The 25,801-nt window shown below is 44.5% G+C and overlaps 2 protein-coding genes across 2 annotated transcripts in view; both read left to right on the top strand.

The window, feature by feature from the left end:
- Positions 1-1,142: 1,142 nt before the first annotated feature.
- Positions 1,143-1,475, top strand: LOC124238645 (small integral membrane protein 29-like). The gene is made up of 2 exons (XM_046659828.1): positions 1,143-1,258; positions 1,319-1,475. The coding sequence occupies exons 1-2, from the start codon at positions 1,143-1,145 to the stop codon at positions 1,473-1,475; spliced, it is 273 nt and encodes a 90-aa protein (XP_046515784.1).
- Positions 1,476-10,824: 9,349 nt separating this feature from the next.
- Positions 10,825-25,801, top strand: part of APOD (apolipoprotein D) — a 51,900-nt gene continuing 36,923 nt past the window's right edge. Inside the window, exon 1 of the mRNA XM_046659293.1 lies at positions 10,825-10,977. The gene's annotated coding sequence lies outside the window, so the exon portion shown is untranslated. The remainder of the gene's footprint in view (positions 10,978-25,801) is intronic.

Below are 25,801 nucleotides of genomic sequence, written 5' to 3' on the forward strand. Positions count from 1 at the left end.
TTACCCATGTAGTTGCTCTTCATTCGTCTGTGTAGATTCATATTTTCATCTGGTATCATTTTGCTTCTGCCTGAAGGACCTCCCTTAACCTTTCTCGAAGTGCAGGTCTGCTGGAGATGAACTCCTTCAGCTTTTGTATGTCTGCAAAAAAGCCTTTATTTCACCTTGTTTATGAAGGATACTTGTGCTGTCTCTGGAATGCTGGTTAACAGGTTCGAGTTTTTCCTTGCACTGCTTTCCAGAGGTGACCCCACTGCTCTCTTGCTTGTGTTTTTTCCAGTGAGAATCTGCTGTCCTCTTTCTTTGTTCCTCTCCATGTTTCCTTTTGGCTGCTTTTAAGGTTTTCTCTTTATCACTGATTTTAAGCAATTTGATTATGATGTTCCTTGGTGGTGTTTTCTTCATGTTTCTTATGTTTGGGGTTTATTGAGCTTCCTGGATCCATGAGTTTATAGTTTTTATCAAATTTGGAAAAATTTTGGTCATTATATTTGCAAATATTTTTTTCTGTTCTGCCTTCCTTCTCCTCTCTCTGAAGCTGACCTTTGACTGGCTCAGGAGGCAGTATATGTCCAAAATGTGCTGGGGGAAAAAAGCATAGCCGGGGGCCAGCCCAGTGGTGTAGTGGTTAAGTGTGCTCTCTACTTCGGTGGCCCAGGGTTCGCTGGTTTGGATGCCAGGCACAGACCTACACACTACTCATCAGGTCATGCTGTGACATCATCCCCCATACAAAAATGGAGGAAGACTGGCACAGATGTTAGCTCAGCAACAATCTTGCTCAAGCAAAAAGAGGAAAATTGGCAACAGATGTTAGCTCAGGGCCAATCTTCCTCACCAAAAATAAATCAGTTTTCTCAGTTCAACTTTTCAGGAGAGTTTGGACATTTATCTTTGAATAATTTCGCTTCATCACTGGTATTAAACCTGACAGTGCATCCTATTCACTCCTAGGGACTTAAAAAAAAAAAAAAAGGATAGCTAGTTGTCTTTTTGCTTTTTTTAAAAAAAAATTATCTTAGGCCCAGGAACCTAATGAGGGCATTTGTGGCAGACTGCGGCAGCAGGAGGGAGCTCAGTGGAGGTGCCTCCTGAGACACTACTGCCCATGCCAACTACCCAGCCCTCCGGCTGCCAGTGTCATGAGTAACACCACAGTGCCCAATGCCACCCAGGCCAATAGTGACTCCATGGTGGGCTATGTGTTGGGGCCTCTCCTCCTCATCACCCTGGTCGGTGTGGTGGTGGCTGTGGTAATGTATGTACAGAAGAAAAAGTGGGTGGGCCGTCTTCACCATCACTTGCTCCCCATGTGCAGCTACCACCCCACTGAAGAGCTACACGTGGCTGAGCAGGAGCTGCTCTTTGACATGGGGGACCCCAAGGTGGCACGTGGCTGGCAGAGGGGCTACCAGCTCAAACAGATGCCCTTGCTGGATGTCAGACATGATCTGACCTCTTGCCCTGAGCTTTAGAACCTCAGGGTCCTGGAGAGCCTGGGCACCAAGCGGTCTGCTGCTTCCCCCTCCCATTTGCACCCACCCAGCTTCCCCTACTGGGTGCTGGGTCTCCACTCCTCCTGCCACCGGTCCCCAGAAGCACCCATTTCCTAAGCGCCTGCATAGCAGCCAGTCTCCACCACCACCTCACACCCCCCAGGCCTTCAGTCCTTTGTGGGCTCTGAGCCTACGCCCTCTCCCAGGGGCTAAAGGGAAGCTGTTCCTTCTGGGGTGGAAGGGTGGCTGGGAGATGGAGCCTCACCCTTTCCATGGGCACCACCTTTCTCTAGCCCTCCCTGCCTTGGCTTTGGCATTGTTTCCATGGTGACAGGGCCTAATGTATCGTATTCAGTGTATATATTTTGTAAATGAAATTTTTTTTTTTTTAAGATTTTATTTTTTTCATTTTCCTCCCCAAAGCCCCCTGGTACATAGTTGTATATTCTTCGTTGTGGGTCCTTCTAGTTGTGGCATGTGGGACGCTGCCTCAGCGTGGTTTGATGAGCAGTGCCATGTCCGCGCCCAGGATCCGAACCAACGAAACACTGGGCCGCCTGCAGCGGAGTGCGCGAACTTAACCGCTCTGCCACGGGGCCAGCCCCTAAATGAAATGTTTTTTGACAAAAAAAAGTCTTAGAGTAAGATAGATTTTAGAAAAACATATAAATAGCAAGTAAACAACAGCCATTAAAGAGAGAGAGAGAAGAGAAAAGAAAAATGATAGATAAATTTGAAAGCAGGAAATGTTTAAACACTCACGAAAAAAAAATAACCTAAACAAAATCAAAATATAATGACAAAAAGAGGGGAAGAGAATAGAATACATATGACAAAGAACTAATTAGCTTAATACACAAGAAGACATTTACAAATAAAGAAGACAAAGATTTGAAAGAAAGAAATGAGCAAAGGATATAAAAAGGTAGTGAACAGAAAAAAAAGTGAATGGCTCAGAAACATGTGTAAATGTGTTCAACCTTACTAATCTTAAAGACACACCCATCACAGCTACATATACAATTTTCACCAACAGATTGGCAGAGATTAAAAACTTGGAAATGACCCGCCCTTAACATTTGCAGGGTTAAAGCAGCAATACAAATACATACCCACATATCATATAATTAAATACTTAAAGGTTATAAATCAAGCAAACTGTTAAATAAAATATGTTCTTTTCTCTTACCTTAACAAAGACATCTCAGTCACAACCTAGAAGGCCAGGTTCAAGTTTAGGATCCTCACACTCCTCAGATTTCTGCACCAGATCCAGCTCCCAGGCTAGCGTCCGTAGCCACCCTCCCACTTCTTTTCCCGCCCCAGCTCCATCCTCCACCTCAAGCTGCCTTATGCCCGTGTGTGTGTGTGTGTGTGTGTGTGTGTGTGTGTGTGTGTGTGTATACCCCACCTCATACATCCAAGCCCCCTCTACACTTTATATCTGGTTACCCCTTGGCCACCTTATACCAACCATATACACTCTGAAAGGTGGATCTGGGAAGGGGCCTATGCAGACCCGAGAGGGAAGCTTAGGGCTCTTTGGGAAGGAAATTGTGAGGTCCCAAATCCCCAGAGCACGGTCAAGAAGGGGAGCGCAGGCTCTAGGTGGGCACATCCCCTTGACTCCATAGAGCACAGGCGCTGTGGGAAGGGCACAGCCAGAGGAGAGCCAGAATGGAGCAGGCTACGGCTTGGGGCTCATGGTAGGAGCCCCCCCAGGCCTGGTCCCAGGGCGGTACTAGATGCAGGGAAACAGACAGGTTCGTACGCTAGTTGTTTCCAATAAATTTGGGGTGGAGAGCAATTTGGCAATGTTCTCCAAAATTTGACCCAGCAGTTCCACTTTTAGTGATGTGCCATCTAGATTTACTGGTAAAAGTGCCCAATGATCTATGCATGATTACATTCACTATAACACTATAAAACCAAAAAACCTGCAAACCATATAAACATCCACCTGACGGTGAATGAGTAACTAAATTATGGCACCCTCAAGCACTGAAATATATTTTGCAGCCATTATATAGCATAGGCTGGTGTGAAAGATCTTCAATAGATATATTTTTAAGTGAGAAAAGCAAATTAAGGATCTAATGTGTAGTATGACCAACTCTGTGTGTGTGTCTATTATGCTTACATTTGCTAAGAAATTTCTAGATGGAATTACAAGAAATTATTGAGTTATAGGGAGTTACTGACCCTGGTTAGTAAGAGCAAGGATGGGGGCCAGCCTGGTGGTGCAGCGGTTAAGTTCACACGTTCCGCTTTAGCAGCCTAGGGTTTGCCAGTTCGATCCCGGGTGCAGACACAGCACCACTTGGCAAGCCATGCTGTGGTAGGCATCCCACATATAAAGTAGAGGAAGATGGGCATGGATCTGAGCTCAGGGCCAGTCTTCCTCAGCAAAAAGAGGAGGATTGGCAGCAGATGTTAGCTCAGGGCTAATCTTCCTCAAAAAAAAAAAAGAGCAGGGATGGATGGGGACAGTTTTTGCTTTACCCCTCTGTCCGTCTGAATTTGTTGTCAGAGCATTTAGGACTTTCATAATTAAAACAATAACAAAAAAGGCACTGAGTAAAATATCTCAGATACGTCCAATAACAACCTGGCCTCAATCAACTACAGAACCGAGGACCAATCACGTGCAGGCCGCATGCTGGGCACTGGGGTGACACAACCATGAGTCTGAGGATCTCCTTTCCAGTCCAGTGGCATTTTGTTCAGCCATTTGCTGCCAGATGTTTCTCCTTCTTCATTTCCAAGGTGTCAGGAACCCTACAGAAACCCAAGAAAGAGTGTGTCACACACCAAAGCGTGTTTTCTTCGTGCATTTCCCTAGAAGGCTGCCAGCCTGGGCAGTGGGTCAGAGCCCCTCTAACTGCTGGTTTGCACACAGCTGGCAGGGGCCCTGCGGGCTTAGGGAGGAGCTCAGGCCCTGAACTGCCCTGGTCTCACTGATGTGCACAGCGGATCAGAGGATTCTTCTGTTACTAGGAAAACAACTCAAAGGCAACCCTCCCCAGTAGTGAGTAAATATCAACACCCCCAATCCTGAGAGAGGCCGGCAGAGACGATCTCTACCCAGGCAGAGTCCTCCACGGTTAGTTCTTAGTTATTGGTCCGGGAGCTCCTGGACCTCAGGGACCAGACTAGATTAATCTCTGTACCCCGATGCCTGGCACAGTGCCTGGCACGTAGGTGATGCTGCACAAATGTTTGTTGAATTGACATCAGAGCCTGTCCCCTCCCCCTGCCACATCACACCTCCTCTGCAAAGAGCTGGCGGCTCCTGGGCTTCATTGCTTTGGGTTTGGGACAGTCAGCTCCCTGAAGGTGGTCCATCCTCTTGCAGAATCTGCATCCAGGAAAACTCACCACATGAGGAGCTCCTGATGACTTGCTCACTTTGATGCTGAGAACTTATTCCAGAAAATTTAGAAAATAAAAATTACTAGTATTACGAATGAGATAAAAATTATATTTCCCTTACCTTCCTGCTCTAACAGAACCCCCCATGGGACATACTCCCCTGGTGGATCTTCTGGCCTCACATTATTTGTCCATTCCCGTGTTCCCACTTTCCTCAGCCTTTCTACTCCTTCACTACCATCTGCCAGGGCAACCCAGGCTTTTCCACTTTGGCACCCAGCACTGGCTGTCACTTTCTCAGGCTTCTAGGAGCCACCCTGGAGTTTGCCTCATCTGCTGGGGTCCTTGCCAGGGTTTTAAACTCATCATCCTGGGAACGTGCCCCCAAGTCAGCTCCTGCTTCTCCCATCTTCTATCCCAGGCCCGGGCTCAAGGGCGGGTTCCCTGAGCAACCAGCTGTGTTTACTTAAGAAGCCAGGGACTGTTTGGTACCGAGCCACCTTGTATTTGCTTTGCCTCCTCACCTCCCTTTTCTCCTCACTCTTACTTTCCTGGAACTCAACCCCTCTCCTCAGTAAAGCCTTAGCATGCAAGCTTTGCCTCAGGCTCCGTTTCCTGGGGAAACTGGGCCAGGGCCGGGATCCTAAAGATTTAACCTGTTGTGAGAAGGGAAGAGAGGCTTTCTTCCTGGCCCTTGGCCGGGGGAGTGCCCAGAGTAAATCCATCTAGCCTACGGATGAAATGGAAACCCAACTTTCATGGAAAGCTGTTAAAAGTTAAGAAGGGTACCATAAAGGCTAGTAGACAGACATTTAATGGGTACAAAATGTGGGCCCTCCCTGAAATGACACAGCATTTTTTAATTGAAAACAGCTTGAGGATGGTGCTTCGCTGAGGCATCCCCAGGCAGCAGGGGGCAAAGGAGAGGGGCAAGAGAGGGTACCATATGCTTCCTTGATGCTTACTTGGTTCACAACCTGTTGTATATTTCTGCTTTCCTCGTGGTCCATGAGGCTCCAGATCCTGCGAAGACTATGAGGAGTTAGTGAGTGTGGCGGGGTGGGGATGGAGGAGGGAGTAGGGGAAACTGTTTCAGGATTTTTAAGAGGCTTTAGTGTTTAGAAGAGCTACATTGCAAGAAAAAAGGAGGGGAGTGTTCGTTAGGCAAAAGCGGGTGACCAGCACACCCAAGGTCCTTAAGACTTCAAAATCACAGGCTTTCTCTTACATACAAGTTCAACCCAAGACCCCTTCCAGGAATGGCTTTGTAGTCAGTGGGAGAGGAGGGGCCTTGTAAAAAAGACAGGACCTCACCATGCCCAGCAGAGGAGAGAAGGGTAGATCTTGTGGTCATAATTTGGCAAACTTTAAAATGGTTGTTTGTAGGCCCTGGTGATATACATTTGAAAGGGGTATTTGTCCCGTGAAACATTGAATCTATCCTATTGTTGAGACTCTACTTTTCTTTAGCTTCTATCATGAAGCATTGTCTCATTTTGGAGAGGCTCATTTGTTTATCACTCAACAAGAAGTGACCAGGAAGTTCAAAGTCAAATGATAGGTCTGACTTTGTATCTCACTATCGAATACTAAAACCAATTATTTCTTCTGGGACTCCAATGCAACGTTTGATAAAGATACAGGATCCAAAGGGAAATATGGGGTCCTGAGCAAAAGAAGATCAGATTCCATTTTCACTTCACAAGATGCCCCTGATTCTACATGACAGTCCTTAAAGGCCAGAAGAATGAATAAAATACAAGCTAAGACAAATGAGAAGGGACCCGTGCCCTGATGCATGGTTCTCCTGAGAGAAGGCAGGCAGAACAGTTGCTGGAAGAAGCGGATGCTCGAGAGATGGTTCTCAACCCCGGCTGCACGTTGGAACCACCCAGGGAGCTTTAAAAAGGGCTGATGCCTGGGTAGCACGCCCAGAGACTCTGATTAAATGGTCTAAGGTATGGCCTGGTGGTCAGAAAGCTTCCCAGGTGATTCTGATGTGCAGCTCCAGGCTGAGAACCAATGTTCTAGAGGAGACATACTTCTGTTCTTGATTCTCTTGTCTCCATCTGTTACTCTCTTCGCTGTTCTTCAGTCATTTTCCCCTTGCTATTGGCCAAGGCAGCTTGCTCCAGAGCCCAGATGGGTTGTGCTGACTGGTCAAGTCAGGAGTGGAAGTCAGCTCTCCGGTGTGCCCTGTGCTTACTTCCCAGGCTTCAGCTTCTCCTCTGCCACCCTGAATAGAATACATTCCCACTCTCCTGGCAGCACGGCGCATACAAAATAAAGCTTGAAGAGTGCCATGAGTCATCCACAAAGCTCCACTGGGAAGAAAGACACTGAAGAGGACAATTTGAGGTCGACACAGCCAGAATTCTTTTCATTTCCCTTTTAGTTTACATCAAGTCAAAAAAAGCCCTCAGTGGGGAGGTTGAGAGATTCTTTCCCCATTGATAAGTCTATTAGGCTCCTTATGCCTTGAAAAGTGAATCAGTATTCTTTCAGGCTCAGATAAATGATTCCTGCTGAGACCCATTTGGACGTGGGAAAAGCTCTTTGTAGAAAGGAATAGCAGTTTCTACAGAATTCTGCATTCCGGGTGGCCATAGCTTTCACTTCCTGGACACCTGATTACCCTTCAAAAATAAGTGGCATCCTTTTTATTTTATTTCAACCAGAAATCAGCCATAGATATCAGAGGCTGAAGAGATAAGCGTTTTATCTTTAAAGCAAAACTAAATTGGGCCATCAGATTATAGTGCTCTAGAATCTGGCACATACGAAGAGCTTGGCAAACCTAGTTTTATTATCCAGAGGTGGTATTGGCTCTGCAAACCATCAAAGGCAAAATTGCTGCTTCACTTTTAAGCAAGTCCAGGTGTGATGGCCACACCTGAAAAGGCAATGGTGAAAGGACAGCCTGCCTGGGAGTAGGGGAGCAGCAAGGGGGAGAATCGCCATGAGTTTGCTCCACTTCTCTCTTTGAAGCCAGACAGAGCTCTAAGAACAGCTTGGAGCAGTGGTTCTCAAACCTTAGTGTACAACAGAATGACCCCCCATTTCTGATTCAGTGGGTCTGGGGAGAGGCCCGAAAATCTGCATTTCTTTTTAAAAATTGCTTTATTGAGGTCACATTGGTTTATAACATTATGTAAATTTCAGGTGTACATTATTATATTTCAGCTTCTGTATAGACTGTATCAGTTCACCACCAACAGTCTAGTTTTTATCTGTCACTAAACATATGTGCCGCTTTATCCCTTTCGCCCTCTCTCCCATTCCCCTCTGGTAACCACCAATCTGTTCTCCTTATCTATGTGTTTGTTTATCTTCCACATATGAGTGAAATCATACAGTATTTGTCTTTCTCTGTATGACTTATTTTGCTTATAATACCTTCGAGGTCCATCCATGTTGTTGCAAATAGCACCATTTTGTCTTTTTTATGGCTGTGTAGTATTCCGTTGTGTGTGTGTGTGTGTGTGTGTGTGTGTGTATACACATATACCACATCTTCTTTTTTTTTTTTTTTTTTTCCCCCCCCCCCCCCCCCCCCATACATAGTTGTATATCTTAGTTGCAGATCCTTCTATTTGTGAATACCACATCTTCTTTATCCATTCATCCATTGATGGGCATTTTGGTTGCTTCCAAGTCTTGGCTACTGTGTTTCTAATAAGTTTCTGGGTGATGCTGATGTTGCTGGTCTAGAGACCATATTTTGAGACTCACTGGCCTGCAGAAGGAGAAGTTAAGAGGAAGGTTGTGCTATAATGCTGGAAAACCCACTGATGAAAGTAGCCCCAAAGGACTGTGTCCCTGGAAAGTTTTTCTTAACTTGTGAAAAATAGGTGCCTTGTTCTTTTCAGCCAGGAGTGACTCAAACAAACACCATGAGAAGCTTTTTATTTTGCTAAAAGAAAATCATGTTAATAACATCCTTTTATGATGATGACTTAAAACACCATTTCCAGCCTCTGCGTCTGGGCCACCCGGTGCTGTCCAAGGACACTGAATTCCTTTCCGCATTGTCTTCCCACCCCCTGCCCCCAGCCTCCATTGGTGGCCTGATAGAATCTCAAAATGTCTTGGTGAACAATTCTGTAAGGTTTTATTAGCATTGAGTTAAACAGGAGTCTTAACCCCAGTTTTGCCACTAACTAGCCACATCACTTCTCTCTCTCTGGGCCTTGGCTTCCCCATCAATAAAAGGAGGGTTTTGGATAAGATAAGTAGAGTGAAAATGACAATATTTTGATATTCATAGTTTACTTGGCACTTGCACAATATTATCTCAGTTAATCCCCTGTGAAATAATTTTTATTCCCTCCCCATTTCTCAGAGAGAATTGGAAAAGCACAGTGATTTTTTTAAGACCAATATAAAAAATGGCCACATAGAAAATTCTGCAAAAACTACCACTGAAGATACAGTCCCTTTTGCTACTCAGTGTCCCTTACATAACAATTTATGTGAAAAATTCCTCCTAAAATTTAGTGCCTGATAAGTATGTCCCTGCGGAAGATGTAGCAGGCCTCATTTTACAAGACAATCAGCTTCCTAATCCTTAATATTTTTCTTTTGTTCCAGCTGCCAGGAAGTTTAGAACTAATTATGCCTAGATTATAAAAACCATTTAAATCTCAAATTCCTGGTAACAGTATCTCTCACATCCTCTAAATCCTAGTGCCTCCACGTGTTCTTAGATGGATTATGTGTGATTGGGGTGACAGCGTAATTTACCATCTAAATGGGACCCTTTTCAGAGTGAAAGGGATACTGTAAATAATGATGCCAGGGTGACAGATGTAAATCAGGCCTGTTCCAGGCAAACCGGGATAGATGGTCGCTCTACCCATAACTGGAAATACACCTGGCAAAAATTAAACACAAATAATACTCAATTTGACCTTGCAGGCGCAGCAGCTTGGGGTCTCATTAATCTCAGTAAAGTCACATAGAGCTGAAGATAGATTATGATTCCTAGGAAACGACGGCAACAAAAAGGTCCCAAAGGTATCTCGGAGACCGAGAAGGGAGAGGGTGTAGCGCTGACCTCCCATACCGCTTCGTCTTCCAAAGCTCCGCCTCCTAAGCCCCATGGGTGCCCTGTCCCGCGGCCGGTGGCAGCCTTAAAATTCCTTTTAGGATGGGCTTAAGCAAGGGAATCTGTTTAGAAGGGAAAGGGGAGGGAGGATTTAATCAGAATTGTGTAGCACTTTGTTGAAAACTGGAAAAAATGTGGATTGTCCATCTCGATGAATGGAGCGGCGCTGATGAAGATGGTGGGGTCCTGAAAAGCCAGTCAGCAGGCAGTTCCGCTGCCTCGCAGGGCTTGCCGCCCCAAATCTGCATGCTCACTGCTAGCTCCTCCCCCCAACCCCGCCCCCGACACACACCCCCGCCCCTGCTGAAGACAGGACTGACCCATGTGCCATTGCAGGACCACGGAGGCACAGATGGAGGCCACCCAAGGAGGCACGGACGGAGGCCAACCAAGGGTTGGAGCTTTCAGTGGACAACCAGGTGCCCTCGTTCATACCCAGACACACTGCTTGAGACCTTTCCCACCTCCCCCTTTTCCAGTCACAGAGGCAGGTGAGCTTGCTGCGTCCAGGTGAGTCAGGGGTGAGGGATGGGCTGAGTCTTGGGTGTTACAAGAGAGGAGGATCAAGGACAGATGTATTCGGTCCATAAACAGGCCTGAGAGGCCAAGTATGCACGGTCGGGCTTCCCGGAGCCCGGGAGTCCCCTCGTCCGGCCTCCCCACTTCTCCCTGCCACACCCAGTAAAGCTCCGCCAGTCTCACTCCCAACAGGACAGACTCCTGCGGTCACCCGGCCGGAGGAAGCCGCTGCGTCTCTTCCAAGAACTAACACTAGAGGTCGCTCTTCTCCAACGTCAGGCAAAGTGCAGCGGAAGGGAAAGCTCCAGCTTCTGCTTAATTGCACTGTGGAAGGCCGGCCAACTGGCCCTGATCAGAGGTGGCAGTCCCGGCCCGCCCTCGTCCCAGGTGGGAAGGCGCTGCTCGGGGCAGACGAGGAGGCTGAGTCCGCCAAGTTCCAGGGAGGCCCAAGGTTTCGAAGGAGAGGCGGCGCTGGGCTGGACGGTGAGATGTGGGCCCATGAGGGCGGGGGCCCATCTTCATAGTCCTTTCTCTTGTCCCGGCCGATCTGTTGTGGAGAGGATGCTGTGCTCTGCAGGAAGTTGAGTGTCTTGGGATCTGAGGAGCTGCCTGGTGGCAGGGCCGGGAAAGACCTAATCCAGGGAGAAATACTTTCCACAAGAGATGAAACTTCTGGGAGCAAGAAAAGCCTGTGCAATCTGGAGAGCACATGAGCTAATATGTGTGTGAACTGTAAAGCGCTGCCCACACCCATTTTTAATTGGCTTGTTATTCTCTGCAGATATGGGAGGCTGAGGCCTCCGGTAAGAGCCATCTTGGGCCAGGGCTCCCAGGGTGTTCCCCAGGCTGGCTTGCCGGTTCTCTCTCCCTTCTGTTCTTCTTGGCCAGGATTTTCTCACAGAGGCTTGGTTTTCTGTGTAAAAAGGGAGGATGGCTTCCAAAAGGCAATTCTACCAACTTTAGTTTTCTAGTCACAACCTATTTTCAGCTGGAAGCCAGAGAGCTGGTTCCGCATGCAGATAAGAACACTGAGGTTTAGGGAGGTTAACACCTTGCTGAGAGGGGACTGGAACCCCCCACCTGCTCACTCCCCAGGCGGTGTCCCCGCACTCCACCCAGCTGTCTCTTCTCATCGGAGAGCTATTTGCCTTTCTCAGCAAAAGACGCAGAGGTGAAAAGAACACTCTGCCAGGGCTGAAAAGTTTCAGGCTAGGCAAAGGCCTCAAAACGAAAACAAAACAAAAGGCAAACAGAAGCAAGCGTTCCCTCTGAGCCCTGTCGACAGTCCCTCAGTCACGGAGCAGTGCCTGTCTCACATCCATGAGCCGTCTAACTTGGGCCTTTGGGATGGGCGAAGAGGTCAACGGCCTGCCTCCGCAGCACCGCAAGCTTTTCTTCATCCAGACCAAATGGCAGAGCTCAGCAAGGGCTGGTAATGCACCACCAGTGCTCCGTGTGTCCCCAGAAGTGCAGCCTCTCGTGTCTTCAGTAGAGAGCAGGTAGGAAATGGTTCCACATAAGGCCCAAGGTAGCCTGGCAGGTCCACAGGTGTGGCACAGTGCAGCCCCCTCTTCCCTTTGGGAGGAATAGTGCAATCTGTTACCCAAGTGTAAAATGACCTAGGGGTCTCCCATGACAGACTGTCCAAGCTGGGCATCCTTGGGGGCTATGAGTCATGCTGATGCTGTCGAACACAATGGTAGAACCGAAGGGTTTAATGTACATGTTGAATTTACTCACTCAGCTGAGCTCACTCACTAGCGCTCTCTACAGCTAGAGTATGAGCATCCTGAGGACAGGAACCATGGCCATTCATTCTAGACGTGTGTCCGCTGACAAACCTGGACACAGGTGTATGATGGGTGCATTAGGGAATACCCCTCCAATCAACCCAGCTTCTGAACCTCATCACTGAATTGAATTAAGCCTTGGCTACCCGTCTTAGAGGAAATTGTTTTTCTGGAACACAGGGAGGATCCTTGGATGTAACAAGTCAACGTTTTGAAACACAATAACCATTTAACGGCATTTCTTTATATATATATATATATATTTTTTTTTTAATTTACTCCTGAAGAAAGGACCTTTCAGGGGTGGTTCTTTCATGTTTCTTCTCTGTTTCTCTCTCAAGAACCAACGTTTTTCTCTCAAGAGAGTGCTTTCCACAGCATGTTTTACCACCTTTGAGAAGCCAGATTGTGCCAGAAGGGCAGTAAGCCGTGAGAACAGGCTCTTAATTCAGCTCCTCTTGACCTTGAAGATCATCTTTAGAGTGTCAGGGAATAGGACAAAATATTCCAGAGATTTTTATGTATTTTCCTTGCTGGTGGATATAGGCAGGATTTCTTCTATTGCCAAAATGTCCTCAAGCCCTATTCTGTGGCTACAAAAAAGGTCACATTAATGTAAAAGTCGCATTTTTATTTTGTCACCCACACCCACCTGATTCTGGATCTCAGCCCACTGGCCAGATGTCTCCCCCCACACCCACGTATTTCCAGGAATCCCCCGAGTAGCTGAGATGTGCTGGAGGTCAGCTCCCGCACAGACTTCTCTCCAGCCACCACCATTCGTGCTCCTGCCAGCAAGGCTTCGTGGCTTTCTGGTTTCATCACCCCAACCAGACAGGTCCCAGAAAATACTCAACAGGTGTCACCACTCTGCCAAATCACTTCTGCACCAAAATAGACGTAACCAAAAAATGACCCCTTTCTTAGGACTATGTCTGGAAAAGGGAGTTTCAAAGTTTACCTTTGTGACCCCAGCTGCTATGTTCAGTGGCGCCCAAGCACAGGGCCAGCACCTGAGAGCGAGCACCTCCTTAAATTTTGCACCTTCGTCGTCTCACTTGCCTCACCCTGGGCTCGGCTCTGCCTCTCAGAACTCTTGTCTTGCTGTCTCACACCTCCCCTTCAGCCATCCCAGGCCCTCATCAAAACCTCTATCGGTGGCAGAAAGATGCCACCCTAAGCCACACATACCATGGGGCAAGCACCTGCATCCCTTCTCTCAGGCGTGCAGCGACCGCATCACCTGGGACCACAGAACAATAGGACGTGATGGTAGAAGGCAGAGCACCAGGCCCCAGAGCTCCACACCCAGCGCCTGGGTGACTCTGGGAAAGTTATTGAACTCCCTGAGCCTTTGTTCTCTCATCAGTTAGATGAGAGACTAAACTACATTTCTCACGTGGTGGTTGTGATGATTAAATGAGATGCCTCATTTGAAAATACTCCTTAAATAATGATTTCCCATCTAAAAGCAGGTGGGTGGGAGATGTTTGCAGGGCAAGGGTGGGAGGGAGGGAGCGGGTGACAAGGCCAAAAGGACTTTGAAAGAGATTGCTGTATGTACTTTGTTTTAATTACTGAAGTGTTTCTACTTTTGCATTACTGAATTTTAAAATTGTTCGTTTTGCCTCCCAGTAGAGAATGTTAATCAGTGTTAAGTGAGCAAAAGCAGAATATAAAGGCATATCTATATGTTGTAAGCTTAACTGAGAAAGATTATTTGTTAGGGATCCAGAAAATGAAGTGAATTTGGAGGAGACAGACTCTAGGGTGAATTTCCTTCTTTCTTTTCTTTTCTTTTCTTTTTTCTTTTTTTTTTTTTTTTGAGGAAGATTAGCCCTGAGCTAACATCTGCCACCAATCCTCCTCTTTTTGCTGAGGAAGACTGGCCCTGAGCTAACATCCATGCCCATCTTCCTCTACTTTATACACGGGACACCTACCACAGCATAGCTTGCTGAGCAGTGCCATGTCCGCACCCGGGATCCCAACCAGCGAACCCCGGGCCGCCAAAGTGGAATGTGCGAACTTAACGGCTATGCCACCTGGCCGGCCCCACTTCTTTCTTTTTTTTTCGCTTTGTATTAAAGTTGATTGAATTTTTCATTTTCTTCCAAGATCTGTTAGTATGAGAGGCTTGTTTGATGGTGAAGTGATTAACTCAAATAGATGCCCACACACATTATGTCAGCATGTTGACCAGACCTGATTTCCTTGCAACTTTCTTCCCTGAGAACAGGGCTCCCTGGTCCTCGTCCCAGGCCCCTTTTAGTCACCTTGAACCACTTAACATAGTCTTACAACTTGCTGGGTGCTGCTTTTCAAAACTCTCATTCTGGCCACAGTTATTATTTTTAAAACCCATTTATCAAGTTGAAGTTTACGTGGCAATTAAACCTGCAGAGAATGCTTAGATTTGGTGCAGTTGCTAGGGGAAAATGGACCCCTCTCTCCTGTTTCCCCACCCCTTTCCTGCTCGAAACAGGACGTGCGTCTCTCTGTGGGTGGGTCATGGTAAGCGCTAACCGAATCATTTTTTCCAGCCTCAGAAACCTTTATCTTTGGTCATGGACCTTTTCAAGGAGAAGGTTGTCACTGACAATGTATTTCTCTTCCCGCTGGTGGGAGGGACATGAGTGTCGTCCTACTGTGTCTGAGTCACCCTGTTTCGGAGGAGAGGGGCTCCCTCTGTTCCCTGTTAGTTCTCAGATTGATCAGGCCCCTATCCCAGGGGAAGTGCTAGAGCCTTCGGGGTTGGTGACAATGTGCTTCTGGATGAGAGGCATTCGCTATGGGGGAACACAAAGCCCCCTCTCCTGTTGGGGTAACCTCCCCGAACCTTGCCTAACAACAAAAATGGGGATGATCAGGATCTCAGCCTTTTCTAACTGAGAATAATGTAAAAACCCTAGACATACAACACCCTCCCCAACCTAGTCTCCTGCCCTGATGATAGAGGTGTCAATCAGAATGTTTGTTAAGCGCTTGCTGTGTGCCAGGTGCTAAACAGATGTTGTCCATGTGTTATCTTATTTAATCCTCATAACAATCCCCCGAGCTGGGCACTATGTCCACTTTACAGCAAAGGGCACTTGTTTCCATTTTTTGTTTTTTGCGGCTTTATTAAGGTATGATTGACAAATAAATATTGTATATATTTAGGTAGTACAACATGATTTTTTAGGGTATACAATGTGATGATTTAATATATGTATACATTGTGAAATGATTACCACAATCAAGTTAATTAACACATCCATAATCTCACATAGTTACCTTTGGTGTGTGTGTGTTTGGTGAGAACACCGAATATCTACTCTCTTAGCAAATTTCAGGCATATAATACAGTATTATTAACTATAATCACCATGCTATACCTTAGACCCCCATGACTTATAACTGGAAGTTTGTTCCCTTCGACCAACATCCCCTTATTTCCCCCACCCCCAGCCCATGGCAACCATTCTACTCTCTACTTTTTTCAATTCCACATAGAAACGAGATCAGACAGTATTCATCTTTCTGTGTTTGGCTTATTTCATTTAGCATAATGTCCTCAAAGTTCATTCATGTTATCACAAATAGCAGGATTTCCTTCTTTTTTATGCTGAATAATGTTCTATTGTGTACATACCACATTTCTTTTATCCATTCATCTATCAGCGGACACTGAGGTTGTTTCCACATCTTGGTTGTTGTGAGTAATGCTGCAGTGAACATGGGTGTGTAGATATCACTTTGACGTACTGATTTCATTTCCTTTGGGTGTATTAACCAGAAGTGGGATTGCTGGATTGCCAAAGCAATCTTGAGAAAGAATAAAGCTAGAGGCATCACACTGCCTGATTTCAAACTATACTACAAAGCTACAGTATCAGCACAATATGGTTTTCACATAAAAATAGACACATAGGCCAATGGAACAGAGTAGAGAGCCCAGTAATAAACCCACGCGTTTGAAGTCAACTAATCTTTGACAAGGGCACCAAGAATACACAATGGGGAAAGGATAGTCTCTTCAATAAATTGTGTTGGGAAAACTGGATATCCACATGCAAAAGAATGAAATCAGACCGTTGTATTACATCATACACAAAAATTAATTTGAAATGGATTAAAGACTTAGGTGTGGGTATATTTCTGGGCTCTACATCTTGTTCCATTGATTTGTGTGTCTATTCTTTCACCAATACTACACTGTCTTGATTACCATAGATTTTTTCTTTTTTTGAGGAAGATTAGCCCTGAGCTAACATCTGCTGTCAATCCTCCTCTTTTTTGCTGAGGAAGACTGTCCCTGAGCTAACATCTGTGCCTGTCTTCCTCTACTTTTTTTATATGTGGGGTGCTTGCCACAGCATGGCTTGACAAGCAGTGCGTAGGTCCACACCCGGGATCCAAACCGACACACCCTGGGCTGCCGAAGTGGAATGTCTGAACTTAACTGCTGGGCCACGAGGCTGGGCCCTACTGTAGCTTTATAGGAGGTCTCCAAGTTGGATAGTGTCCGTCCTCTGACTTTGTTCTTCAATACTGTGATGAAGAACAATATGTTCTTCAATATTCTGAGTCTGAGTAGCATCTTGATAAGCAGAAATGGAGGTGAGAGCACTCAGGAGAGGAAATTGAGCAAAGGTTCAGTAGAGTAAAGGGGAGATGCATTTGAGGACCAGTGAGTAGTTCCAGTTGTCTGAACCCTGGTTTTATAAAGACTGTGTTTTCTGCAAAATAGATGCTTCCAACCCCAGATGGAATCGTTCTTTCCCGCGGGGCTTGTAAGTACCCCAGCCTGGAGAGGAGGGCCGGAGGGAGACCCTAGAAGCTGACAAGGGCGTTTTGCCAGCCATGGAGGTCAAGGGCCCTGATTTAATATCTTAAATTTTTGTTGATAAGATTTCTATCTTTCAGCCTGATGTAAGGACAGAAAGAGAGCCCCCAGAGGATTTTCCAGCTATGAGGAGTCAGTGAGATTTTGGGGAAGACACTGATTTGGAGTCAGGAGGCCTGAGTTCTGGCTTGGGCTCTGCCATTCCTGGCCTCATGATGTGGTACAAGTCACATCCCCCTCCGTGCCTCAGCTCCTTTGTCCCTGCAGTGCGAAGACGATGGGTGTCCTCTCAGCCTCCCAGGGAGTATATTATAAGGAGCAGTTAGGGAATGTGTGTGCAAGCACTTTGTAAACGCTGAAGCAGTACACAAGTAGAAACGGTTATGAAATTGAAGGAGGTAATCCTGGAGGGCGAGGTGCCGTCAGGCGTCCAGCACGTGGTCATCATGTTGCCCTTTTCTGCTTCCCTTCCCAAGTAGGGGGACGTGCGTTTCATCATGGCTTTTCATGAATAATTACAAGCCTCAATGAGGATGCTCCATCTACAGACCCAGTCCTGCCCTCGCTTTGCCTTCATATATTTGTAAGTCCCTTGAAGGCAAAGGATCTGCCATTTTTCTGTATGCCCACAGTGCCCAGCACAGGGTCTTGCATGTAGGAGACATTCCAAGAGTACAATGTTGGCCTTTTAGAAACAGAACACATTGGGGGAGACCTCACTTGATAGGCATTAATACGACAAAGTTAGCTCACCACAGCTTGGCGTGAATCAGATGATTAAAAAAGTAAATGTGCCGTGTCTGGTAAAGGAGAAGATGCACACATTCAATGACCCAACCGTTCTAGTCACAGCTACTGACCCTAGAGAAGCTCCTACACACGTGCACAAGGAGCCATGATCAAGAATGTTCACTGCAACACTGTCTGTAATGGAAAATTGGAAACAGCCTAAATGCCCATCAACAGGAGTGTGAATAAACACGTTGTAGAAAACACAATAGATTGCTAAATAGCAGTAAATGAATCAAAGTAGGTAAATCTCAAAAACTTGTTATAGAAAAACATGCAATATGTTACAATTTATATGAAGTTTAAGACATATAAAACAATGTTATCCAGGGGCTGGCCTGGTGGTGTAGTGGTTAAGTTTGCATGCTCTGCATCAGTGGCCTGGGGTTTGCCGGTTCGGATCCCAGGCACAGACCTAGCACCACTTATCAAGCCATGCTGTGGCAGGCGTCCCACATATAAAATAGAGGAGGATGGGCACAGATGTTAGCTCAGGGCCAATCTTCCTCAGCAAAAAAAGAGGAGGATTGGCAGCGGATGTTAGCTCAGGGCCAATCTTCCTCAAAAAAAAAAAATGCCATCTATTATTTCCTAAAATATACAAAGACATGCATGGGAAAAATAAACACCAAGTTGGTGATAATGGTTTCTCCAGGGGAGACAGGGAAGAGAGTGTGAAGGGAGTGCCTAGGGGGTTTCAATTATAGCTGTAAAGTCTGAAGCAAGTGTGGCATCATATTATTTCCAAAGCAGAGGAGTGGGCTCTTAAGAGGTTATTTTATTCAGTACTTTTTACATACCTGATATATTTCACAATTTGAAAAGCACTTTGTCAACAAGAGGAGGAAAAATGCTTTAAATGAAGCTTAGCTTAGGCTGCATTCATAAAAGCAATGTGCCCCAGACGAAAACAGTGATTAGTCTCTCAAGTTTGCCACGTGGTGGCACTGCACTCCCCAGGAGGCCTGACAAACCAGAGCCCAAGGGGGAGGGGTGGGGATGCTGGAAGGAACCATCTCTTGTGAAGAAAGTTAAAGGAAGAGGAAACATTTAACTTGGAAGAGAGAAGATTCCAAGGGGCATATGACCACAGCCATCAAATATCTCAGGTGGGGCAGGAAGCCGACATACACCTGTGACCCTGCACAAGGAAGTAGGATAGAAGCTGGGAGGGAGAGGAGGCAGACGGAGCTCACCCTCAGTCACGGCTATTGGACGCTGGACCCCAGCGGGTGGGAGTCCCACAGGGGTTAGGAAGAAGAGCTGATCTTCCAAGCCTTGGGGATGCTGCTGGGAGGACTCCTGCCTGTGTCAGAGGTTGTCTAGATAACCCGTAAGATCCTTTCCAGCTCTGAGAGCCTTACAAATTCAAGTTGGTATGAGCCTATAGTCGTAAAACTATAACGCAGCATTTATTTTCTAGTGTTAACATCCCAAAATGTAACAGTAACAAATATTATTCTATCGTAATTTATCCCATCTTCTGGGAGTCTCTAATCTTTTTTCCTTTCTTTCCCTCTGTTTTTCTCTGACTGTGTCTCCATGTTGCTGGTGGGTTTGCCCCTCTGTTTGTAGGCTGCTGTCTGCATCTCTTATGTCTTTGTCTTTTCTTTCTGGTTCTCTCTTTGATTCTCTCTCATTTTCTCCCTGCTTCACTCTCCTCACCCTCCAACACTTCAACTCCCGCTACGTCATTTCCTTTTTTGTTCCCCAAGGAGCATTATTTCATATATATTTTTTAACCAACTTTATTAAGATATAATTCACATATAATAAAATTTGCATATTTTAAGGATATAATTCATGAGTTTTGACAACGGTATTAACTCTGAAAGCTATCACCACACCCAGACAGAGTATTTCTATCACCCTAACACGTTCCCTGGTGCCCTTTGTGGTCGGTCCCCTGCCCATCCTCTGGCACCTGGCAACCACTGATTTGCTTTCTGTCAGTATTGTTTTGCTTTTTCTAGAATGTCATGTAAATGGAATGATACAATATGTAGTCTTTTGTGTTTGGCTTCCTTCACTTAACATAGTGCTTTTGAGATTCATCTGTTCTTGTGCATATCTGTAGTTCATTCCTTTTCATTACTGAATAATATTCCACTGTATGGATTTATCACAATCTATGATATTCACCACATAGATAGTCATCTATTCACCACTTGGTGGATATTAAGGTTGTTTCCAGTTTGGGTCAATAAGAATAACGCAGCTGTGAACATTCGTGTAGCATGTCTTGATGGATATATGTTTTTATTTCTCCTGGGTAAATACCTACGAGTAGAATTGGTGGGTCATATGGAATGTGAGTGCGTTTAACTTTATAAGAAATCATCAGATTATTTCCAGAGTGGCTGTACTCTTTTGCACTCTCACTGGCAATGTCTGAGAGACCCTGTTGCTCCACATCCTCGCTAACGCTTGTCAAGGTCAGTCTTTTTAATTTTAACCATTCTAGTGGGTATAAAGTAATATCTCATTGTGGTTTTAATTTGTGTTTTCCTAATGACAAATGATGTTGTGTAGTTTCTCAAGTGCTTATTAGCCATGCATTTATCTTCTTTGTTAAAGTGTCTGTTCAAATCTTTGGCCCATTTTTTAATTGAGTTGTCTTCTTATTACTAAATTGTTAGAATCCTCTATATATTTAGAATATAAGATTTTCATCAGATATGTTGCAAATATTTACCTCCCATTCTGTGGTTTACCTTCTCATTGTCTTAACAGTTCCTTTTGAAGAGCAAATATTTTTAAATTTGATAAAGTTTAATTGGTAATTTGTCTTTCATGGTTCATGCTTTTTGTGTCCTAAGAAGACTTTACCTAACTGAAGTTCACAGAGATTTTGGCGTAGGTTTTCTTCTAGAATTTTTAGAGTTTTAGCTCTTGTGTTTAGGTTTACGACTCATTTTAAATTAATTTTTATATACGTGGTATGGTATGGGTGGAATTTCATTTTTTTCCAAAGGGATATCTAGTTGTACTAGCACCATTTGTTAAAAAGAGTATCCTTCCCCCCATTGAATTACCTTACTACCTTTGTCAGGGATCAAAGGACCATGTATGCATGGATCTATTTCAGGACTCCACTTTTTCTTTGATCTATATGTCTATCCTCCATTCTCCTGCCACAGTCTTGATTAATGTGATCTTATAGTGGATCTTGAAGTCAAGTAGTGTAATTTCTCCAACTTGGTTCTTCTTTTTCAAATTGTTTTATTATTCTCACTTCTTTGCAATTCCATATCAGTTTTTAATTAACTTATCAATTTCAACAACAAAAACAACTAACTCTGTTGGGATTTTGATTGAGATTGAGATCAATCTGTAGATTGATTTGGGGAGAAGTGAGGTCAAAATGATGTTGAGTCTTCTGATTATTGTTAGTGTGATATATCTTTTCCCATCTTTTTAGTATAACTCATCTATGTCTTTCTACTTGAAGCTGGTTTTCTTTTTTTTTTTTGATAGCAAATAGTTGGGTCTTACTTTTTAAATACAATCTGACCACCTTTGCATTTTAATTGGAGTGTTAGACTATTTACAGTTAATATACTTTTCTGTATAATAAACCAATGAAAAGGAATCATAAAAAGTACTCCATCTAACAGAAGACAGGAGGGGCCGGCCCCATGGCCGATGGTTAAGTTTGTGCACTCTGCTTTGGCGGCCCAGGGTTTCGCCAGTTCGGATCCTGGGCGCAGACATGGCACCGCTCGTCAGGCCATGCTGAGGCCACGTCCCACATAGCACAACCAGAGGGACTTACAACCAGAATATACAACTATGTACTGGGGGGCTTTGGGGAAGAGAAGGAAAAAAAAAAGAACATTGGCAACAGATGTTGGCTCAGGTGCCAATCTTTAAAAAAAAAAAAGAAGACAGGAAAAGGAGAAAAACAACAACAAAGAACATATGGAATAAGAAGAAAACAAATAGTAAGTTGGCAGATTTAAGATTAGATTTTTTTAAAAATATCAATATTATCACTAGGTAAGTAATTTTTGGTTGACAGATTTTTTTGTTTATTATAATAAAGATACCACTTCACTGTTTCTGGGCTGCATAGTTCCTAATGACAATAAGTTTATTGTCACTTTTTTTTTTAAAGATTTTATTTTTCCTTTTTCTCCCCAAAGCCCCCTGGTACATAGTTGTGTATTTTTAGTTGTGGGTCCTTCTAGTTTTGGCATACGGGGTGCCGCCTCAGCATGGCTTGATGAGCAGTGCCCTGTCTGCGCCCAGGATCCGAACCAGCGAAACCCTGGGCTGCTGAAGCAGAGTGCATGAACTTAACCACTCGGCCATGGGGCCTGCCCCTATTGTCACTTCTATCTTTGTTCCTCTGTATTTATTGTCTCTGTCTTTCTTTTTTCTGGTTTGCTTTAAGATTTTCCCTATATCTTTAATTTTCAGCAGTTTGTCTATGATGTGCCTGGTAAGCATGTTTTTGTGTTAATCTTTCTTCCAGTTTTCTCAACTTGTTGACTCTGTGGTTAGTCCTTATTAGTTTGTTTTTGTCTTTTATTAACTGTGGAAGATTCTCTGTCTCTTCAAGTATTTCTTCCGCCCCATATTCCCTCTTTTGTCTTCTTTTGGGGCTCCAGTGACATATATGTCAGACCATCTGACATTGTTCCAGAGCTCTTGAATGTATGTTTTGCATTTTTACTCTGTCTTCTCTTTGTATTTCAGTTTACAGAATTTCTTACCTATCTTTAAGTTCACCAATTTTTTCCTTCTCCTGTGTCCATGCTGATGATAAGACTGTCAAAGTAATTTTTCATTTCTGATATAGTGTTTTTCACATCTGGCATTTCCATTTGACTTTTTTTTTTTTTTTGAGGTAGTTTTTCCTTTTTTTTTTTTTAAAGATTGGCACCTGCGTTAACAACTGTTGCCAATCTTCTTTTTTTTTTTTCCTCCTTCTTCTCCCCAAAGCCCCCCAGTCCATAGTTGTATATTCTAGTTATGAGTGCCTCTGGTTGTGTCCATTTGACTATTTTGAATAGCTTCCACCTCTTTGCTGAAATTCCCCATCTTTTTATGTATGTTGTACCTTTTCTGCTAGTTCCTTTAACATATTCATTATAGTTATTATATGAGTTTCCTATTGCTGGTATAAGAAATTACCACAAACTTATTGGCTTAAAACAACATAAATTTATTGTCTTACAGTTCCAGAGGTCAGTAGTCCAAAATGTCTTAAAGGGCTAGAATCCAAGTGTTAGCAGGGCTGCACTCCTTTCTGGATGTTCTAGGAGACACCTTGTTCCTTGCCTTTTCCAATTCATGAAATATTGTCATCACAGATGCACACAAGTCCCCCTCTTATTTTATTTATATATTCCCTTTTATCCCACTTCCATCTCTCATTCCTCTCTCTGTCCCCTACGTGGGTAAACATCCTAATATATTTAATGTAGATCTTTTTGTTTGTGTTCTTATAAAATATATTTTGTTGTTTAATATATATATATATATGTCTTAAATTACATAAATGGTAGTGTGATTTATATCTTATTTCATGTTGTACTTATATCTTATTTGGTTTTTTGCTTTTTAAACTCAGCACCGTATTTCTAAGACCATGCACGTCATTATGCATACAACTGATTTCTTGCCTCTGAGCACTGCATAGCACTTCAAGGTGTGCGGACACCATAATTTATCTTTCAGTTACTCCAGTGACGGACTCAGATTGCTTCCAACTCCACAAATAGTACTGCGATGAATATTCTTTTACATGCCTCATTATAGACATGTATGAGGTTTTCTTTGAGGCATACCAGGAAAGAAATTGCTGGGTCATAGGATATATAAGATTTGACTAAATCCTGATTCTCTCCAGAATGGCTGCACCAGTGTCCCCTTTCCACCAGCAATTCATGAGGTGTCCTATAACCCACAGCGCCACAACACTTGGCATTATCCAGCTTTCCAACATCTGCCAATCTAATAGGTGGAAAGTGACATCTCTTTGTCATTTTAATTCACGCTGCTCTGATCACTGGGTTAAGTCAGTTTGCCTTTTATCTATGTGACTCGGAGTTGGTTTTTTCTCTCTTGTATCCTCAACTGAAAACGTTTCCCAGGCCCTTTTTAGAGCTTCCCACAAGTATCATTTGGTCTTTGTGCCTTGTTTATTGTCATCACTGATGACAATCAGATGTAATCAGAGGCAAACTAGTTCTTTCCTTCAGTCCTTGGCTTACGTGCCGAATGTATTAGGAACATGCAGATGCCTGAATTTCAGTCTGAAGCTTGCATCAGCAAGACTTTTGCCGCCATAGTGTTTGTTTTATTTTTAATTGCAATAAGTAATTAAATAGCAAGACTTGTATTTTTTGTTTCTGCTTTTTCTCCCCAAATCCCCCTGGTACATAGTTATATATTGTTTTTAGCTGTGGGTCCTTCTAGTTGTGGCATATGGGACGCCGCCTCAGCGAGGCCTGACGAGCAGTGTCATGTCCACGCCCAGGATCCAAACTAGCAAAACCCTGGGCCGCCGCAGCAGAGCATGCGAACTTAACTACTCAGCCACAGGGCTGGCCCCTATAGCAAGACTTTTTAATCACCATACTTGGGGCTCTGTACCCAAGAAGGGAAACCATTCCTTTCTCAAGGTGTTTGCTGTTTATTAATAACATTTAAAAGTCATCATTATACTGTCTTTCCCTTCTGGGTTGCATGAATTATCGGTTTTAAAATCTAAGGCTGTGTCTTGAAAATACGTGCAGTTCTGTGAGGAGGGTCAGGCGTATGCTGTGGAAGAAGTTGGCTCAAAAGTAGAATTTGGAAAACATAATACTCTGTCCAAATATTCTCTCACTAGCAAGCCAAATAAAAAATAATATAAACTTCTTCTAAATACTTTAACATTTTTAAACAACGTTTTAGGTATCATACTAAAATGCCAGTGCTTACGGCACTGCAGGCTGCATGCACATGTTGAGCAGGGTCAGGATCAAGCTACATAAACCCTCTGAAAGTAGATTCTTCTAAGGTCTGATGTAGTCAAATTTCCCTTTTCGAGTCCCTGGGACTCTTGTCACACAAAGTCCCAGAAACTGTTTTGCAAATGTGGTCATCAGTTTCCCTAGTCATCTGTCAATGGCATTTTCCATCCTGGATGTTTTCTGAGTTCTACCTAGATTTTCACAACAGAGTGGTCTGTTCCTTCTAGTCTAGTCTGATCTTCTGCACCGGTGGCCAAATTTTGCTATTAGATGAACTACATTTAGCAAGGACAGTCTGATGCTTTAAGAAGCAAAAAATGCCCCTCTCCTCACCTCACCCTACTGATGCTCATCACCTCAGCTATGGGTACGTTAGAGAAGCATAGGGCTGTCATGGTTTTAGAACTGCTCATTGGCAGCCACCCCACTGTTTAGTAGTAGCAGAAGAGAAGGCTGCATCCAAGGCCGCACTATGCAGTTGTACAGTTTGCACATTGCACAAAAAGGCTCAGTAGAGCTGGTGAATAGAGACTGAAATCCAAGCTGTGCGTCCTGACTTAGAGATGGGTCTTCTCAGAAGGGGCAACACAAAGGTGCCCTGTAAGCCACGAGAGGCCCCACAGGGTCAGTGTTGGATCCAAAAGGGCCAGATCCAGGACTTAGGGAGGGGTGAGAATAGGCTGAAGTTGCTGTTCTGTCCTGAACCCAGACAATGTATTCTCTGTTGCACCCTGTAGAAATTATATGCTTGCGAGGCTGCCAGAAAAATTGCAGAGTGGCTTCAGATCCTGGGAGAAATGAACTGCATCAATGGTTCTCAGAGGTGGGAGGGGGAATTTTGCCCCCAAGGGACATTTGGCATTGTCTAGAGACGTTTATGATTGTCACAATTAGGGCCTGCTACTGGTGGTTAGAGGCCAGAGAAGCTGCTAATC

This window comes from Equus quagga, chromosome 4 (assembly GCF_021613505.1).
Source record: "Equus quagga isolate Etosha38 chromosome 4, UCLA_HA_Equagga_1.0, whole genome shotgun sequence".
Lineage (NCBI taxonomy): Eukaryota > Metazoa > Chordata > Mammalia > Perissodactyla > Equidae > Equus > Equus quagga.

Excerpts from the sequence above, each read along its gene's own strand:
- LOC124238645 (XM_046659828.1), top strand. The coding sequence starts at position 1,143 with ATGAGTAACACCACAGTGCCCAATGCCACCCAGGCCAATAGTGACTCC. Across the intron at positions 1,259-1,318 it reads GTGGTGGTGGCTGTGGTAAT|CTACCACCCCACTGAAGAGC; the intron begins GTATGTACAGAA and ends CCCCATGTGCAG.